Source organism: Tyto alba, unplaced genomic scaffold, assembly GCF_018691265.1.
Source record: "Tyto alba isolate M040663 unplaced genomic scaffold, T.alba_DEE_v4.0 Super-Scaffold_10, whole genome shotgun sequence".
NCBI lineage: Eukaryota > Metazoa > Chordata > Aves > Strigiformes > Tytonidae > Tyto > Tyto alba.
This window is the reverse complement of record NW_024881262.1, coordinates 6,088,119-6,108,781: the sequence shown is the minus strand read 5'-3', so window position 1 is coordinate 6,108,781 and position 20,663 is coordinate 6,088,119. Positions and strand designations below refer to the sequence as shown.

General features: G+C 40.5%; 2 protein-coding genes across 8 annotated transcripts in view; one reads left to right on the top strand and one right to left on the bottom strand.

The window, feature by feature from the left end:
• PRKCI (protein kinase C iota) overlaps positions 1–15,451 on the bottom strand; it is a 29,871-nt gene extending 14,420 nt beyond the window's left edge. The window contains exons 1-5 of the mRNA XM_042798926.1: positions 14,911–15,451; positions 7,268–7,389; positions 2,726–2,815; positions 1,474–1,524; positions 223–308 (exon numbers count right to left, since the gene is read on the bottom strand). Of these exons, the coding sequence (XP_042654860.1) occupies positions 223–308; positions 1,474–1,524; positions 2,726–2,815; positions 7,268–7,389; positions 14,911–15,026 (465 nt within the window). The 5' untranslated portion in view covers positions 15,027–15,451. The remainder of the gene's footprint in view (positions 1–222; positions 309–1,473; positions 1,525–2,725; positions 2,816–7,267; positions 7,390–14,910) is intronic.
• A 2,907-nt stretch (positions 15,452–18,358) lies between these two features.
• PHC3 (polyhomeotic homolog 3) overlaps positions 18,359–20,663 on the top strand; it is a 29,560-nt gene continuing 27,255 nt past the window's right edge. For all 7 annotated transcript variants that reach the window (XM_042797659.1, XM_042797651.1, XM_042797644.1 and 4 more), the window contains exon 1: positions 18,359–18,408. The gene's annotated coding sequence lies outside the window, so the exon portion shown is untranslated. The remainder of the gene's footprint in view (positions 18,409–20,663) is intronic.

Genomic DNA, 20,663 nt, shown 5'->3' with positions numbered 1-20,663 from the left:
AAAGTGAATTGCAACTGATTTTTTTTTTCTATTTTAATTTCCTGATAATTTAACAATAATTAAGTTTCCTGAAACTACAGGGTTACCAAAAGTCTACATACTATAGACAAACAACAAAAATGAGAATGAAACTACCTTAAAATTTTTCAAGGCAGTGACATTGTAATTATGAAAGTAAGACATCCCTGTACCATGGTTTTAAGCACCCAACAAGAGTCTCACCCTGTTAAATCGTTTGGCTTGGAAAGTGTGACCATTTGCACAATAGAGCTTTCGCCACCGGCGGGCGCCTCGGCGATAAATGGATTCTAAGAGGAAAAACATATGATTATATCCATAAAAATATATACACAAAACTACAACATCTTCTCATGGATGTTTCTGTGAAGAGTGATATGCAGAGTAAAGACTCACTCCAGCAACTTGCAGAAACACATAGTATCTTTCTAATTTTTTAAATTTTATAGAAAATTTGAAGTAGAATATCTTGATCAACTCAAAGTTAATTCTCCTTTTCCAAAGTTAAAAGGAACAGTGAGTCAAGAGAAGGAAAATTGCCCAAACAATACAAACACTTGTGTGCAAAGTATGCACCTTCCTTACCTAAACTTGGGGAGGAGCTGTGGGGAAGGGGAAGGAGGAAAGAAGATGAATTTCAGGGGCATGCCCTGATTTATAAGATTGCTTGCACAAATCCTCCAGTGTTTTAGATCCACAGCTGATATTGTTTGGAATTTTTAATTTTTATTTTTTATTACTAGAGGCATGTCAGTAACCAAAATTGAAAACTACAATATACAAAACTACACTGAGTTGCAAATCTGTTTCTGATTTAGGCTGTAGCCTCATTTTTTCAGAAAAGCAGCATTATCCATACTGTCAAAGTTAACTTTTAAACATGCACATTTACTTTTGTCAGAGACTTGGATATCAAGCGGACAGATGGATGAGTACATAATATACACATGCTCTTTTTTATAAAAACTTTAAGACAGAGGGAAAAATTACCTCTTTAATGTCTAGTACATTAGCTAACATAAGTACTCTCAGGAGTATTCTCCAAAACCTCTAAACATCAATTTAAAATAAATTAACCACAGACCCCTAAATGGTGATACAAGTTATTACCATTGGATACAAGCCCTTGTTCACATTACTCAGCCAGTAATCTGGCAAGTACCAAACAGATAGGAATAGGATAAAAAACTGTCACAATAGAAGAGGCAAAAGCAAGGGAAGCAGAGTGACATGGATAGTTAACAGGAATGTGAAATGCTTATTAACAATGATTCAGAAGTGACAAACATTTAAGTTTAGCAAGACTTTCTATTCCTTTTAAATATTCAATTTGTAGAGATCTGCATTATTAATATTCATAAGTGTAGGATGCCAAACCATATAATATCAAAATCTTCTAAACCAGGAAATCTGAATTCCTTATTTTCTGTACTTTGTAATTAAATGCCTACTTACTATCTTCTCCTGGACAAGGCATGCCAGGCCGTTCTGGTACACAAGGAAATACTGCAAGACAGACATTGACTTCTGATTAATTTTTATTTCAGACCAAAAATAAATCTTTGGGTACAAGCAAAAAGCAGAATAAACCAAGTTATTTCCTAAAGAAAGTAACTAGAAAAAAGTAACAGTTCTGTTTTCTCCTGTGACCAATCAATCATCACAATCAGTATTTGGAAGTCTTTACTATAAATGTGTTATTTTACAGTGTCCTAACAGCTACACATGGACTTGTCTACACTAGCCATTTTTTCCAGTTTATTTAGCTTCAGTAACTGTCAGAGAGATGTATAACTGGGGAGGGATAGCCCTTGTGCTGGTTTAATCAGAAGCTTATCAAATGCAAAAGTAAATAGAGAAAGAGCAGATCAAAAAGGATACTGAAGTAATATATACAGAAACAGTGAAATATACGTAGAAACAGATTATATTCTTCCATTTTTTAAAAGTCTTTGTGATAAGTTGAAAAGCTGTCTCTTCCTTCTCAATAAGCTGATGGTGAACTAGATTTTTTGTACCCTTTTAGAGAAGGACCATGTAACAACACTGTAGTATAACACACTAACACTCTTTACAATGATCCCCAGCTTTTCTCCTATCATCTCTGTTAAACTGAAATCTACCTTCTACTTGTAAAAAATTACAATCAGTAAAATATACTGCAGAAGCTACCAAAATAGGCATATAACCCTAAAAAATAAAAATTGAATAATCAATTTTTATACATCAAACAAGGGTACAAAATTAGTAGGTTCAAAACTGGTCTAAAGTATTTAATTTTAGAAAAGTCACACTTTTGACTAATCTGGCATTATAAATGAAGCTCATTAACTTTTTTTCCCAATATAAGTGCTGCTCTAAAGCACTACTCAATAACAAAGCGTAGGATACTGTACTATATACCTTCTACCATTCATTGCCAGCAAGTGTACAAAGGCACTTAGGATGAATGAATGAGAGACAGTGCTGTCTTTCATCAATAAACAGCAAAGCACTTTTTTCTCCCTTAATTTAATAAAGACCATTGACAAAGTGCTGACAGCTAAAAAGAATTGTGCATGGTCTCCAGCATTCTCTTGACAGAATGCCACAACAGGCTTTAATTGAGGAGGCTGGAATAGTGCAAAAGACAGAGGTAACACAAGGTAAAAATTCCACTTCTTCACAGGTACAAACACGAGAACTAATATAGCAAATTTCACCATACCGTGAATTAGAAGCTCTGAATCCTTGTTCAGTTCATACAACCGAAAGGCTTCTTCTAACTCCAGCTGAGAAGAAACTGTACATGGATCTCCTGTAGAGAGTAGAGAGAGCAATCCAAAATTCAATCCAATTAGTTCTGTGTCATTCAACAGTTCCCTCACAGTTGGCTCTAAGGTACTGTTGCAAAAGAGAACAATAGTCTCAAGTGTGGTAGTATTTATTTTCAACACTGTTCAGCCAGTACATCTGAAAATAGTCACACTGAATGCTTTCAGGGAAAATAAAAATATAAGATATTCCCAAGAGGCAAGCAGAACATAATCACAAAACATCATTGGTTTGGTCTGCTACAAGCATGGTTACACATAATTTCAGTACAGAAGGTGCAGGTTACCTTCCTGCATCTAAAATCCTTCTAAGATTCCATCTTATTTCATGGATTTTTTAATTAGAAATGAGTCAATTCTATATTCACAGCTGCTTCAACATTGCCAAGCTCTTTGTAGAAACCTACTTTATGCTTCTAAAAAAATAACATGTATCTACAAAGGTATTTCAAAACCATTAAACAACACATCAGGGCAATTTTGGAACACAGGTAGGTTTAAAACCTAGGGACAGTGGTGGGTGAGGAACAAAGGCAACCAAGCTAAAGATCTGCTGTATTCAGGATCAAGAGCAAGAAGGACCTTAAATTCTATTTTTGGTTCTTACTCCATCAGACACACAGCCTGTACTTTACCTGTTTCTCAAGATTCATCTGATAATTTAACTGACCTGCTGTGTGTCAGTGTTTGGAAACTGCCAGAACAGACTGAAAAGAACAGCCATGTAACAAAACATTTTCTTCTGTGCCCAATGCAGATTAGTAACATTACAAAAAAATTATCCCCCCTAAAAGACAAAATCTTGTTCAAAACAATACAACTGAAACATTTTTTAAACTGATGTTGAATCTGAATCATCAGTGCCCCAGAGAAAAAAAAATACTTCTAGTTATTACTTGGTCTTTTTTTTTTTCCCTTCCAACTATACGAGATGTTCTGTGTGAGAACATGGGATTTATCTCTGCCTGCTCATAATCCAGCATGTGAGCAGAACAAGTTTCTTTCTAGTCAAAATCCCATGCAGCAAGTCTACTGTTGTATAACATTTCAATTTTTTAACAGAAATACTACTTTCCACACCCTTAAGTGGTAAACTGGTTGTGGGTAACTGAATTGGAGGAAGGCAGAACAACATCTGTCTCAGCTGAACTGGATCTGATCTGAAAGTTTTACTGCTTTGAGTCTTCAGTCCATACCATGATTTGAAAGTGAACTAGCAACAGTCTATTAACTATTTGTTTTTTGTTTTGTGCTACAAGATATCAAAATTAATACAGGCAGTGCTAAGGCTTTTCAGCACGACTACACACTTAGCAGGCGGGGGGAGATATTTAAGTCACCCTATGAAAGTTTTTCCAGCTAATTTGCTTCATTTCTAATGTATCCACTCTTTTCTATTGCTAAAAGATAAGTAAGGAATGTAAACTGCCCATTTGCAGTGTTCTGTCTTTATTCTTTTCTGCATTTCATAATATTCAAATCTATTATTTGAAGCCCACTGTAGTTATTTTTCACCATGCTGCCTTACCCGCTCCCTCAAATTAGCCTATCTGGACATCAAACTGCCTACTCACTGCACAAACTCACACAGCAGAGAGCATGGCAGGGAGGAGAAGGAACAACTATATTTATTCAGACTCACGATGACAATCAACAAACTAGTTTTTCTTCATTTGTTTCTGACACCTGTGCAAACAGTTTTGTGTTTCTTTTTGGCAGAAGAAAAGGAAGCTCTCAAGAACATACACCATTCTTCAAAACTAGGATCAGAAGGTTCATAAACATTAGTAGGAAGCTTCAGAATGAAATCTGATTTGCACATTAGTTTTTTATTGGTGATCACACTTAGCTGACAATGGCCATAGCACATAAGTGATCCTCCCCAACACTGCTCTCAGACTCACGATTTCATGTTAAAATCTAAAAGGGGATACAGAAGGCTTAATCCACAAAGTGTTTTTAGTAGTGATTAGGTATGTAAAATAGATGAGCTACAGATACTCTTCCACAAGATCAGACTAGTAAGAATTTTGCAGCCATCTAAAGCAAGCTGAAATAAAGTATCAGGAAAGTGTTTACTTGTGAATTATATAGCAAGAAACAAGCTGAACACAGTCACAAGGCTAGTTTCATCCTATAGCTCATTTCACAAGAGAGAGGTAAAATGAACTGACCGCATACAGATAACAAATTTGTCTAAAAGCAAATGAAGTTAATTTTATTTTCCAGTGGAATCCAACCATTTTCTTAAAGTCATTCCACTCAACTAAATTAGGTCTGCCCTTGTGTGCCATTACCTCTATGAAGCAGAAGTAATTATACAAGACCCTGTGCACCCTGCAAAGGCTAAAAAGACAATTAGTAAATGACAAATAAAAATTTCCGTGAGTAGACAAATTCAATTTAGTCACACATCTGACCAAGCAATTTAGTCAGTAAGTAGTGAAAGGATGGCTTAGGTACCACATCTTGTCTTACGCTACAAGAAGCATGGATAGCAGTACAGTGAGTATCAGTCCACTGCACGTACACTTCCTCATGCTACTATGAAAGAATTACCTACAGTTTTACTGAAAAGAATGTGATACAGGAATTTTCTAAGAAAGCAAATTATGAGTGTCTAGAAAGAATATCAAGTGAAAACACTAAAGATTGATAGAAAGAGGAAAAGAGGAGGCAGGGGTCTGGCAAGAAGCCACACATTGTAGATGCAAGAATGACTTGTAACAGAGATGAGGGGATTTTTTTAAAAACACACTCCTCATCACCAGATTAACTTTTTCTCTGTTGACATGAAACTGGAAGTCAATGATTAAAGCAAACACAGATTGCTTGGAAAAATTTAATCCTATGTGAATACATGAAAAAAAAAAAAAACAAAACAAAACAAAAAAACAAACCAAAAACCAAACCAAAACAAAAAAAACCCAACCAACAACAAACACTCTAACTGCAGTATTCCTGTTTTTTTAAAACTTGTCTCTAAAGAGCAGAAATTGAGACAGAACTACTCCTGCAAGCAAACCATTGAATCTGCACAAAAATTTCTACATTTCATTTAAGAGATACATACTTCTTACTGTGACTGACTCTCCCTCTACAGTGAAAAGTCTGCTATCCTCCTCAAGATAAAACAGCAAGCTTACTATAAAGTAAACAGGTAATTCTGCACAGAAGTTTGGTCATAAATGTTGTTCATTTTACTTTACTGCATCTGCCTGGTGTAAATAACTTGGGAATGGTGAGAAGGAAAAAAAAAAAAAAAAAAAACAAAAACAGAAAACAAGAAAGAAAAACACCTCAAATTCCCAAAACCACATAATCTTCAATACACCTGCCCATACAGCACTTTCAAAAATCAGCTTTAGTTCATGTTTAGTTTTAAGCTGTGAATAAAATGGCACTCGCCCAATTTTGAATGGGAAAGCTATGCGAAGAGGAGGAAACAGTTCTATAAGCACCATTTATGCTAATCACTGCATACAAATACTAATCAGTGCCGACAAATCACTGCACATTATGGCCTTTTATGTACTACACCAAGCACTTGGCATGCTAAAATAACTCAACAGCTATTTCATAACTCAGACACCTCTGGTGTAGGTCAAAACCTATGTGTAAACTACACCAAGTCTACAAAGAAAACAGGAACAAAAAATAACCTTTTCCAAAAAAATTACTGAAGTATACATACAGCTCAACTGGACTACATCTGTTAAGGGAGAACAGACTGAACTTTCTCTATTCAAGGTAAACTTTAACATGGAAAATGTAAGTGCTGGATATGACAAGAGTTCTCTGACAAGGTTGTTACTACTACACTTTGATGAAAAGCTACTCGGACAAGTAATTTCTCTTTTAATAGTTAGAAAAAGCTTTACTAATAGTTATGTGTTAATAGGTATTACTTTAGTGTTGCTAAAGTAATGGCTGATACAAAAACTCAAAATATAATGGGTTTGGTTAGACATACAACTCAACTATAAAACTGTGTCGATATGGTAGATAAATACTGTAATATGTATCATTTAAGGTTAGTTTAACTCTCAAAGATTTAAGACTTAAGGGAACCATATGCTTTTTCAGCAGTATAAGGGAATACTTTCAATTCCCTTCCTAATAAATGCTAACACTGAATTAATATTTTCATAATCACTGAGTTTTAATTTAATTATTCAGTATAAAAAAGAGCTCTTCACACTAAATTGAAACAATGACCCTCCCATTAAGATATATGTACAAAGGCACTGGATAACCATTACTTTTAGAGTCAGATTTACTATTTCTAAAAACATATTTCTGAAGTATGTTTTATAAGCTTGTCTTATGAAGGCAAAGGGAAAGGAAAAGATGAAAGGGAAAAGAGAGCTATACAGAGCTAAGGAACATATTGATCAAATATTTATCATAAGACCGAGAACCAAGCATCGACTTACCCTCTTCATCAATCCATTTCATGGTGAAAAGCTGTTCGTTGTCAAAGGAGCACATGTCTCGAACTTCACTGCACAGTCCCTCAAATGAGATGGAAGGTTCAAAATATGTTATCATGATGTCCCTGAGCAAGAGAAAAACAAATTTGAGACATTATACTGCAATATGCAGCTTTTGATCATCACCTCTAATGCCGTCCATATACCACTAATGCAAAACTCATCCCTGCTGCAGCCCCCTGAAAAATATTAAAGTAGTATTAGTAAACCATTATATCACATAAGTTCCCTTCCTATAGCAAAGTCAAGGTCCAAGTGATTTTTACTATCAACTGCTTGTCATTTAATCCTCCAGATATCTGCTCAAGAAAAATCAAGATTTAAATGCCCAAATAACTATGAAGTGAGCTGAAGCAGATACTAAACACACAGAGAAATAAAATATATTATGCCAGCAGAAACCAAAGAATGAAACACTGCAAAAATTTTGAAAGACATTATTAACATATTGCTGGTTTTGCTTGCTCTTTAATAGTTATTTTGTTATTAGTAGCGAATTTTAATTCTAAGTATATGCCTCGCTGTCCTCCTTCCCTGTCCCTGCAGTGAAGCATCACAGATCTCTTTTAAATGAACTTTCAGTATTTGGAACATTCTCCCCTAATCTGCTAGGAAACCTGTGTAATATTTATCATTAATGTTTCATAACACCTACACAATCAAAAACCTAGTTGGAGAAGATGTATATGTCCTTACAACATTTTGATTGCATAGAATTAAAATTTACTACTTTACTGTTACTCAGAATGGGTATTTCTGTTATAATTAAGATTTTGTTAACTTAGTGTTTTAAATATGTTAACATAAAATGCCAACCCATTGTCTTGGTATTTGCTGGACCTTAAAGGGGAACAGGTGACTCAGTTGCAGTCCTTTAAACAAAGAATTTCAGAGATACAGTTCAGAGGAATGTGGAGTTAAAAAAAAAAAAAAAAAAAGAGAGAGAGAGTTCTATTTACAACACTGCTCTTCAAACATCTCATATAAACCCAATGTTTGGGCTATGAAACTGATCTTCCCGTAAAGACCTCAGCCTTTTGGGATTTGCTTCCGTTAGTGCCAGCCTCCAGCACTATTGGGGGGGCGGGGAAAAACCTGAAGCAGGAGGAAAAATTTATATCTGGTCAAAATTCACATCAACATACCTACCAGACTGAAGCATACATACGCAACAAGTTAAATGTCTTTATATCATCTTGTGTGTGGGCAAAGAGGTATCAAGAAGGTGACTTAACATAACATAATGTGATCACTGAACCTGAACCACTTTCAGGAGTGGCAGAGAACACACATGATAAACGTGCTTGCCTGAGGCTCCTTTAAATTCAGTAGCATGAATAAAATAAACTAGCAATTTCTAAGCACTCGAGAAGAACAGCTAGCCTACTTCTGGATTTATGAGCACAATCAGCGTTAGCTTAGTTAGGGGAAAGACTCCAGTAAATGGTTGCAATAGTGAAATGACACCTCTTCAATAATCTGAACAAAGCAGTCAAAGAGCTGCTATGCTATTTGGTTGAGGAATCGCTCCTCGTCCTTCCACACGATACAAAATATATGACAAAACAATATTTGGACCCCAGAATTAAGACACAGTACAGTACTTTGGGGCAAACGGGGCTCCCTTCGACACACCCAGCTGCGCCCATCCCATCCTCTCCCAAAATGCACAACCTGTGAAAGCAACGCCAGTGTTTGTCTCGGCAAACTGAGGCAGATTTAACAGTGAATTACTGTTACAGACACTCAGGCATCAACCAAAGAGAAACCCACGAGGCTGTATTAGGAGGCAAAGTCTTAACCTGTATTTCCTGTTTTTCAGGGAAGGAAATAAGGCACTGCTTACTTAGCAACTTCACTGATTTTGTGCTAAAGTTTACCGTACCTTAATTTATTCACATTGTAGTGTAGGTTATATTCACTTTGGAATATCTTCTTAAATAAAAAGTTGAATTCTGAAGGGCACTGAGAAGTCAGAGTTAAGTATTTCCACTACTGCAGCTTATTTTGTGATTGAACTAACCAGATATGGGAGAGGGTATGTTAGAAGTGGTGACTACGAGACTGATATTGTCAGACAAGTAAAAAGAGTTAGGTGACAGGCCATAATCTCAAGAGACAGTAAACACTGATGCTCTATAAAAACCTGAAGATTTTTTTAAAAAAGAAAAAAGCTAGCAAAATATCTCCAGCAGGTCTGCAAATCTGACGATTCAAGTCCACTTAAAATAGATTTATCTGTACTACAGGGAACAGAAAAAGTCATAATGTTAAGATGTACTGAACAGTCCAGGAATCCCTTGGTATCCATAAAGTAAAAGCTGGTACCAACTGAAAAACACCTCTTCCCACCTGTTGCTACCTTCAAGTAGCCAAACTGTTGCCCTTCAAATAAAAGGAGATTTTAATTATTCTCGAATTTAAGCAAGTTCTCTAAATTATTACTCTAATACCTCCAACAGGACATCTATCAGTTATTAAATAAATTTGGGAGATTCTACCCTCTCTGTTGTAACAAACACGAATCAGCCTTTCAGAGAACCCTAGCTCATAGCAATATTTAAAAAAAAAAAAAAAAAGTATGAGCAAGGTTCCACAAGCAACATCTAGCACACTCTTTCCCAAGATGTGAATCCAGCTTGATGTAACACTGAAACATTACAGGCCTTCCTACAAGCTTTATTTTGCCATTTTGACTATACTGACAACACTGACATTTTCTTCTGAGACAGGTCTCACTTCCAGAGTGGTTCTGTTATCACACCTTTGCATTATATGGTGTTTTCTACATTTCCTGAACCTTATATCGCATTGATGTCTTCATTAGGAAAAAAGATGTATTCACTCAAGCTAAGACAAAGTTAAGCTCTACTGAGAAGACATTTGGCATTTTAAATTAAAAATTGTAGGCCAATGTAAAGAACAAATTAAAGTTAATGTGGACCGCAGCCTGCTGCCTTGCATGAAAAAAATACAAAATACTTTTTTTCACTAAGAGGTGGAAAAAAAAATGTTGACAAGAGCCCTTTTCTTCTGATGAAGATAAGCTTATGCATTGCTTTTAATAAGTATGTTTGTTATAAAGCTATTCTAAGGCATAATATACTTATTCGTCTCCTTATGACACACACAGGGAACTAGAAGAAAATCTGATTTCAAGCACACCCTTTGCACCACCACATTTGGATGTGTCAATTGACTCTTACTGTGGAAGCACCATGATTTTTAGTATTTGTTTTAATACTATTATAATAGGTCTTAATCAGGGACCTGTGAATAGGAATCATGAAAATAAACAAGACAGTACTTGTCCTGAATTACTTTCAGTTAAAATGTTGTCATTTATATCTGCCATAAATATTAATAAAGGATCATTTTATTCATACTAATAAAAGGCCTGCCTGAATTAATACCATGCCAATGGTAAGAATCAGTAAAAGATAAACCACAGGAAGACTGAGAAAATGCAAGGGGCAAATCTAAACACAAACACTAGAGAACAGTATTTAAATATCTCTAGAAGACCATAGACTTCATCGCTATCTTCCCCACCTTTCCTGAGGTCAAACAGGTTTTCTCATGTCTCTTCTTCTACAGATCATCCAACAGTCATAACATCCTTTAACAAAAAAAAAAAAAACCACACGCACAAAACACCCACAACCAACCAACACAGAAAAACAACCCCAATGCCAACAGTTAAATGCAATTCAATATCCATATCTTATTTTTCACTTCTGAGCTTAAACTTCTGTGAGAACAATCCTCTATAAGAACAAACTACAGCTTTCGATTTTTCCACCTGCAGCCTATTATAGTTATCACATACTATGTATGCAGACATAACCACATATTCATCACACACCTGGGTCAGTCATTAAGGCTTCTGATAAAGCCTAATTATAGCCCACTGAAATTAGTTTATACAAGACCCCTGGAGAATTTTTCTGTTTCAGTGTCATTTCAGCACTGTAAGGTGCAGGCACTGCCATTCAGAACAATTTAAAGCACCTCTTTCCTCAGTGGAAGTCTGAGGACTCAACTGCTCAGTCTGTTTTTCTGGAAAATATGTATCCACAGAAAATTAAATCAGTGTTGAAACAGCAAGAAGGGGTGAAAATGCGTTCATAGGCTTAGACCAAAGCTTCCTTAAGCTGAACACTCTCCTATGCAGAAGTTGATCCTCAACAGACAACGAAAGTCACCGAGCTGAAGAATTAATCAGAACGTGCTCAAGCCAAAGAACAATATAAAGAAAGATGCAAGAACTCAAAAATTCTTCAGAAATTAATTTCTTGAAAATATTTATGGAGGTACATTTTGATTCTACAAATTTTTTTTTCCACTTTTCCCAGTCACATTAGCATATTGAAATTAAGAAAATAAGTAAATTTAACATGTATTGTGAGAGGACTGTGTCAGGCATATTCTTCATTTGAACCAACTCAAACTGAAGGTGGGCAAAGCATTGGTAACTGTATTGAAAGTCTAACCTACATGACAGCCTGCACAGTTAAATCAGTGCAAAATCTATGTCAGACACTGAAAGAACACAAGTTAGCAGTTCTAATCACAACAGAAGAATGTTTTTTTCAAGTTTGTTGTTTGGTTGGTTTTCTTTCTTTTTTAAAATCAACAACATTAGTTCTACAGGATTCCTGGAGCACAAGCAGTGTATTATTCCTACCTGTTCTCTACTGCTACAATGCAATCCTCCCCACATGCATTAATGATATAATAGCTTCTTGTACTGAACTGACAAAAAAACATCTACAGCAAATAAGACAAAAGGTAAACTTTGAATAAGACCAGAAAGCTGAAATGGTTGTAATTACAGATGTTAAGTGTCACACATTTAAAGCTGATACACTTTGTTACTGTATCAACAAAGCATGTCAACAGTTGGTGTAATAGAGTAAATTCCTAAAACCTCACTCAGGAACCTCTATTAAATACACTGCACAGATTACGGTAACTCTTTAAAATAGATAAGCCTATTTTCAGCATTTCAAACAACCAGCCCTATGAGAACAATAAGTGTGACTTAGCCGAGAGAAGAAAATAGCTGGCAACCTAATGTCCTAATTCCCAAGTCTCCAAGAACTCCCATCCCCTTATTCTCATGATCTCTGTTCATTTTAGGAAAATTTTCCTTCCTGGTTTTACATATTTAATGACTTTAAGATAAAGAATTACCACTGCATGGTTGAATGAAACAAAGACTCTTTGAAGAGTTCTTTGTGCAAGTCTTTGTCTTGGCTGAGAAAAGCAATTAGGTTCTGGGCCAGACTATGGGATGTTTTGGGGATTCAGGTTCAGCTCTTTGCTCCAAGTGGGTAAATGTGGTGTCTCGAGTCCCAGGCAAGTATCCCAACTATTGGATTCCCAACCATTTCAAGAACAAATCTGTGCTTCTGAGTTGCTGGGTTTTCTTCTTTAACCAGAAAGTCCTTCTGAAGTTGAAAAGACCTTCCTAGCAAAACTTTCACAATAATTTCTACAACCCATTTAAATGATTCTATTAAAATGAAATTAAGAGATTAACATTTCCTGATTAACACTATTTCCCATTAAATCCTCTGTCCAGCTCTAATCTTGAGGCAGTTTATTTGACGAAAGGGGAAATGATGCCTTTGATATCATTATTTAGATCCTCAGTCTCCAGGTCGCTTCAGTGTAAGTGCAGGTAAAGTGCTATGCTTTGATGCCCACTTTTTGATAGCGCTAGTCTGAGAAGGAGACCTTCTGTTGCAAGAGAGAATAATTTGTTTAGATCTCAAAATAAATAATGACTAAGGCATTCAGCTTGTTTGTTGGCATTCACAATGCTTAACCAACACCCTATATGACTCAGTGCCATTATTAAAAGTAAACTGATAATTGCATTAACAGAAAAAAAAGTCAATAGATGAGATTCAAGAGAAACATTCTAGTGTCTGTGAAATTATTACCTAATATTTAAAGTGTCATGAGCCAGCATTCCTGTCCAACCCTGATCTGCTTTCTCTGTTCTTGCACCATAGCTTCCCTGTGCTAAAGCAAGAATTCATGTGACTGCATGTGGAAATGATCAAGATTAAAACTGATCCAGCAGAAGAAAAAGGAATGGTTTTAACCCAGAACAGTTCCCACTTTAGTTCACTGCCTGACCAAATGAACACCTCTGCCGGCTGATAGCCAGGGGCACTTCCATATCCTTCAGAAATGGTGGATTAAAGGGACTGTAAAACAAAGATCTTAAAATTTCACATACTATTACTCTGACAGTGTTTCACACGTCCTTTAAAACCACAGATTGTGCCAGCCTCTACAATGCTTCTATAGACTTTTGTCAAGAAAAGCCCCAAAGCAGACAAAAGCCATAAATCAAACACGGTAGCAAATACCAAATGCTCAGCATGGTTTATATACCTCTCCTTAAAATTACAGAGATACCAAGTAGGAAATACTGTAAATGTAATAAATATTTTCTTGTACTTAACACAGATAAGTGGAAGGAAGCTGTTGAGAGTATCACGTGCTCACTCTTAATCCAAAAATGCAACCTACATTTTCTTCGGCTTAGATCACCTCCTCTCAAACTTAATGGCCCAATGAACCACCCTCAACCCTTGCACTCAAACTTTTAAAGTGAGGTCCTGTAGCTGCTACTATTTAATATGGGGTTGTGAACCAAAAGCAGAGCACTACTTCTGCCTTACATGTTATTGTTGGAGAGATGTTGAATTAGACCAGCAAAATTCAGATTTTCATTGTGCAGACCGCTAGCATTTTTTTTTTTACAGCAGAACTATAGCTTCTCTGATAACACATTTATAATTCATAATTGACAGTAGATGCATCTTAGTTGCCATTCACAGACTCCCTAGGAAGTCACTCAGCCCCTGAGAAATAGCCTAAAACCTCATGAAATAGGTTTTCATCCAAACATCCTCTTCCTTTAGACCTGAGCATCACTTAACACACAGAGACTGGGACCAAAGCCAAAACTGAACGTTTGGGGTTGTTGCTTTTTTTTTTTTAATATTAATTTTGGCATGTGCCCCCCCTGAAAGTGTTATGAAGGAACAGGCACTTATTACTGACAGCGGGTAAACAAGCAGGGCCTGGGGGTGCGTGGGGAGCAGGGCAGAGGGGGCCCCTCGGGTTCTCCCTTGTTCCCCAGTCAGGCCGAGGCGCCCCGACCCCCGGCGAGAGGCCCCCTCAGCGCTCCTCCCCATTTTAACGCGGCTGTCTGGTCGTGGAGGTGTTTTTCCTTCCTTCCCTCGTTTTCTCTTCCCCTCCAAGCCGGTGGATACCCAGGATTTGAGCGTCAGAGCGAACGCACCGGGAAGCTGGTATTTCACGGCGCTGGAAGAACCGCCACCGACAGAAACCCGCGGGCAGCGGGCGCTGACAAACCAGCCGGCCCCGCTCGCCCTGGGGCACCGGCGGGAACCGGGGCTCCTCTCCGACACGGCACCGAAAGGGGGGGGCCCGTACCGAGGGCCCGCAACGCGCCAGGCCCCCGGTGACCCGCGGCCAGGCCCCCTCCGCTCCGCCCCGGGTCCCACCTCCCGCCCGCGGGGCTCCGCGCCCTCACTCACCCCTTGTAGTAGGCTTTCACCCGGACCTGGTGGGCGCTGTCCCCGCCGAGGCCGCCCCCTCCGCCGCCCGGTGCCGACATGGTGCTGTTGCCGCTGCTGTCCCGCTGTGTCGGCATCCCCCTCCTCCTCCGCGGCGGGCTGGGGGAGCGGAGGGCGGCGCGACCCCCGCCGCTGCCCTCACGGCGCCTGGGGGGGGGTGTGGGGTGTGGGTTGAACAACGGGCAGGGGGAGCGTGGAACGTCCCGCTGAGGGCAAGGAGCAGCCGCCCCGGGAGCGGCCGGTCAGCAGCTCCGCCGCCCCGGGGGAGGCGGCCGCCACTCCTCGCGTGTGCGTGTCTGTGTGTGCGTGTGCGCGCGCCCCCCCTCCCCCCCCCCCGCGCTAGTGGGCTCTTCCCCGCAGGACTCCAGCGCCCGCCTGTAGAGCGGAACACCCCACTCCGAAGAGGAAAGGGGGTGGGGGGAGGAAAGCAGTAGCCTCCGGGACCAAAGTAGAGGGTCGCTCCGGAAAGCTACGCGAAGGCCCCTCTCCTCTTTAACCCGCGCCCCCCGCCACTTGGTACGGCCCGCCGTGAGGCACGCTGGGACTGCTGGGCGGCCGCGCCTACCGGTATATATCACATCAATCACATACATACATATATATATATTTATATCTCATACCGGTATATATACCGCCCGAGCGCCTCCTTTGAGTTGGAGGTGCCTGGCCTCTTTGGGCAGCGGCTCGCTCTGCAGGGCTTCACTACAGCCGGAGCTGTGCTGAGGAGTGGGAGCGGAGGAGGCAAACAAGTCCTTTCACTTCGGTACAAAGAGGATGGTCCTTCATTTTAACGCCTGAAGAGCCAGAAACGCCCGCAGCGGTGCTCCGTTCCGCGGGCTGCGCCGCAGAACCAAACCCATCGCTACAACCGGGGGGGAAAAAAAAAAAGTTTTGGACGCATCGACTCTGCTCCTCCGCAACCAGTTTCATACCATGAGCCCTCCGCTAGTTTTGTCGCTTCCAGCCGGATCCGAGAGATGCCTAAAATCCAGGATTTTGACACAAAACCGCTGCAAAGGCGGCACGCTGCCGCTGGGCAGCTAGCACGCAGCTGACGGGCAACTGGAGCTGTTGGGCAGGAATGGCAATGGGTTCCTTGCAACTACTGTGGACTAAAACATTTTCTGTGAGAATTCTAAAGAATCCATGCAGTGTGCACTGCCCACAAGACAGTCTATTCACTTCAGGTGAAGCACTAATTACCACGTATCAAATGGCTAAGGTATTTTTTTTTAAGGAAGAAACAGGAAGGATGCTTTTTAACTAAAGGGGGGCAAAGGGAGATGGTTAACAAAAGGTATTTTATTAAAACTTAACCATAAGCCACCTTATCACTGTAAGTAGTGTTTCCTTCCAGCTTGGCCTATTTAACAATACATCAATAGCTTCTCTGCTGCTCTGATCACACATTTCTATTGACCAGCACTTCCTGAACAGATGGGTGTTTCTGGCAATCCTGAAACAGGGAACCTTTGTTTTCTTCTGTTACAGTAAAAACAGTTCCTCTTCCCCTGCCCCGCTCTGTGCTCCAATCACAACCACATCTGAATGTTTGTCTTAGAGCAGTGTGGAGTCCAGCTTCTCGTATTCAGTTACAGGCTGCTACATGAGATCGGCGCTTTGCAATCAGCACACCTTGCTCTTTCTTGTATTGGTGATAGAACAACTTAAGGCCTTATTTGCTGTTTACCTTAGGTGTAGTTAAAAAGTATAGAATTTTTTTCATGCTACCTGACCTTCCTGCAGCAGCTGTTTTTCCTCAGAAAAATGTTACTTGGCTCCACTCAGCTTTCACAGTCTCATACCTATTCTGTACATCTGGAAGCACCTTGCTGTATCTGAACTCACCCGTATCCGCTCAAGGACTTCTAACATGTTTTATATTCCCTACTGCATCTCCAAAAGTATTCTGGCATGAGTCTCCATTTCCCCTACATCTTTTTTAACCTGTGAAAATTCCTATTTTCTCCTACTGAATCATTAGGTAATGTTCTATAGACACCAGTCATCCTCATTAGACCTGGTAAATTATCACTACTTGCCACGAGCAGTCCACCTGTGGTCAGTGTGACTGCTTCACCCTTCAGCAGTTTACGCTCATCTATAACGCTCTGGAAGGTGTTCTGAGTTTTTACACTTGTCAAGATTCTTTTCTTTGCAAAGTACTTACCTATCCCAGCTAGCTGCCAGACATCTGGCAATCTTTCCCTGCCTTTCATGCCCAATTATCAGTTGGTCAAACTGCGTTATGTAAGGCAACAGCAACCTAATTGAAGGAAGTTTTGCTGAACTACATTTTACTATTTGTTCCTATTGCTCTTTTATCAAGTTCTTAACCAATTTAATTTTCATTCACACAACTGGTTCTCTATCAAGTATTTAAAGTGTCATGAACCAATACTGCAGTCCAACATAATTTTCTGCCCCTCACTGTACTGAAACACTTTCTTCCTGTATCATTGGGAATACAAGCAACTTTGAAAATTCTAGTATAGCTGGAGGGTATGTAACAATGTTACATACTTTTAAGATATAGAAGGTACTTCATCACAGGCAGACATTTCATGAGGAGAGCATGAGGTGCTGAGTTTGTTAAGATGTCCCACTAAGATTTGAATTGGGCCTATGTGGTATTGTGGCTGTCTTTATGGAGGTTGGGCTTTGCTCATCTGTGCCAGGTAACATGCATCAGCTGCTCATTTCAGACAGGAATTACTGACTTAATCTCTGATCAATTATGGTTAGATAGAGAGGTGGTCTTCCCCATAGCAGGGAAAGGCTCAGAGCCAGCCATTTTATAGGAAGGAACTGAACTCTTAAGTTAGTGGGGATAAAAGACTCTTGGGCTTCATATTCCGCAGACAAGTTAAAAGTTCACCACCCGTGTCCTGGTTGGCGCTGCTAAGGTCCTTGAGCCGCCAATGTGGAAAAGCACTACGAGTAGTACTTCCCTGACCTCAACCTCCCAACAGCACTCTCAAAACAGCATGCACCACATCCCTCATTTTTCTACAGTAGCTGAAGCATGAAATAAGTAAAGCTCATTTGCCATAAGCCTTAGTAACATACAACTCACTCCACTACTCCCACGGGAAAACTGAAGTAGCTGTTCCTGTTGCCACCCTCAGCAAACCATGGAGCACCACGACTACGGGCCTCAAGGGAGACTAGAGCTCTCATTCCAGTCGGGCCGCTGCTCCCACCACAACCTTCCCGCGTTAACGTGCGGCCGGTGCCGGCCGGCCATCCCAGGGAGGATCCGCGGGAACGGGACGGGACGGGACGGGACGGGACGGGACGGCCACAACCCCAACCCCTCCTCGGCCCCTCACAGGCGACAAGATGGCGGCCGCGGCCCGTCACGTGCCCGGCTCCGGCCGCGCTCAAGCGCGCCTGCGCGGCACCTCCCCGTGAGGGTGGTGAGAAAATGGCGGAAGCGGAGTGAGCGGCTTGTCCGAGGCGAGTCTCCCGGCGGGACGCGCGGAGGAGGGGGAGCAGCAGCGGCGGCGAGAGGCCCCGGCCAGGCCGCGGCGGGGCGGGGCGCGTAGGCGGGGACCCGCGCCCTGACAGCGCCCCGGCGGCGGGCCGGCCCTGCGCGGGGAGCGGGCGCCTCCCCTCCCGCCCACCTCCCCTCCCTCCCCGGCGGCGGCTGGCGCCTGCGGGGCTGCTGAGGGAGGAGAAGGGTGGTGGGGGGAATGGCGGCGGCGCTGGGCGGGTACGCGGCCGGCGGCGGGGCCGGGCCGGGTGAGGCTGCGGGCCGTTGCGGGGGGCTGAGGGAGGCGAGTCAGCCCGCCGGGCCCGGCCTGCGCCGAGGAGCAGCCCCTGAGGGGCCCGGGCGCTGCCCGTGGGGCTGCCCCCGCGCTATTTGCTGCATGCCGCTTCGCGGGCAGGTCACATCGCGTGGCCTGTTTCCACAGAGCGTAGTTTTAGATTTTCCTTTTTATTTTTTCTGTTTTAACAAAACCACACAACCTTAGGGTTTGGGCAAAGTCGGCCTGTAATGTAGCTAGAGCGAAGGGGAAAAGAGAGCATTTATTACTGAGCCTTCAGTCACATACAAAAATGCCTGCAGGAATTGGAGGAAATTTTCACTTATTTTCTGTGGTTTGTACCCTTGCAGTTGTAAGGAGAGGTCATGAATGGAAATAATGAGAATAAACTTTATTATGTTAAAAACTCACATACTTTCAAATAGCATTTGCAGATTTGTTAGCAGCGTGTGTTTGGTGTTTACCAGAAGTCAAACTTTCTAAAACATGAGTAGTGCCATTCATATCCACTGTGAAGGTAGTTTAATGTTATCGGTATAGAATAGCAAGTATTTTTTCTTTACTTTAGGTATTTGCTTTGGCCAAAAGAGAACAAAACTTCTGAGCATTTACATTATGCACAGTGTAACTTGAAATTATGTGGTGTTTCCTGTTACTGCTTGAATAAATACTTATTTTCAGTATAGTGTTCCCTTGTGCTTTGTATTTTGGGCTTGCTTAAATGTGCAGTGGTTGTTTAAAGTCAGAGTTCAGTGTGTTTTCTGAAACTTGCATTGCTTTACAGAGGTTCAACTTAAAGTTACTCAAAGGCAACATTGTTGTAAGGTGTTCATCATGCATCTAACAATTTTATTATAAGGGTTTTGCCTTTTTGATATCATAGAATACTCAGTGAACAATTTCAGAAGATTGTTTTCAGTTGTATCTGAGATTATTTTTTTTTTTTATAACCAGACATGGTCTCTGCATACACAGCATTGTAAATTAAAGCGATGCTGTAAAGGCAGTCTGATTTTTTAAGGTTGTAGTGGTTCTTAGGCTTTCTGTCATAAAATATCCATCTGCTAAATTGTAATGGATTCTTAGTTCTCTTGCTAAAAACAACCACTTTTTATGTATTTTCTCTTCATCCTTAAACATTCCATTTCTCACTTAGAGGGGAGAGGTTTCTAACAAGTCTCATCTGTTGAAACACTGCTAGTCCTTCAGCCGAAAGAGGGCAAGCTATTTCTGCATGTTAGTGCTGTGTTGCGTGGTGTTGTGTTGTGGTAGGGCAGCGGGGTGACAAGTGTCGCGTGTCGGCTCTGAGGTGTTACAGGCGGACTGGGGAGGCACCTCAGTACCAGGCCGCACTGAACAAAAGTTTAGCTCTTTTGTGTTTTCATTGTACGACCACTGCGGGAACAACTTGGGCAATGACAGCACTATTTTTGAACATGAGACACTTTCAGCTAAAGGATTAGGAGCTCTCATGGGGTGAACTTCTGATGGAATAGCTACTAGAGTGGGATACATTGCACATCTCGCTAATAATATGTCTAAAACATGGCTGAGAAAGAAGGAAATTAAACATCCAATGTTTTCTTAGGCTAATCTGACTGGTTGCATAACTCTGTTAAAACTAGCTAGACAAGTTGTAGGTGTAAATATTTTGATGTGCTTTTAATGTACTCTGGAGGAGACAGGACTTTTTTTCAAGATACTTTTCATTAGCATTATGTAAAATTAATGTAAAGTGGTTTTAGAAGTGGTGCCGTTTTTATTGCAATTGAAGTGGTTAACCATGTATATTAACTTGTGCTCTAACGTAGGTAGACAAATGGCATCAATAATGCACAAGAGATCTGAATTTTTAACATCAAAGCCATATTTTTTCTTCAGTTCTAATGGTAGGGATGTCTGCTTTTAAAATGTGGTTTATTACCATGATTTTTCTTTGATGGT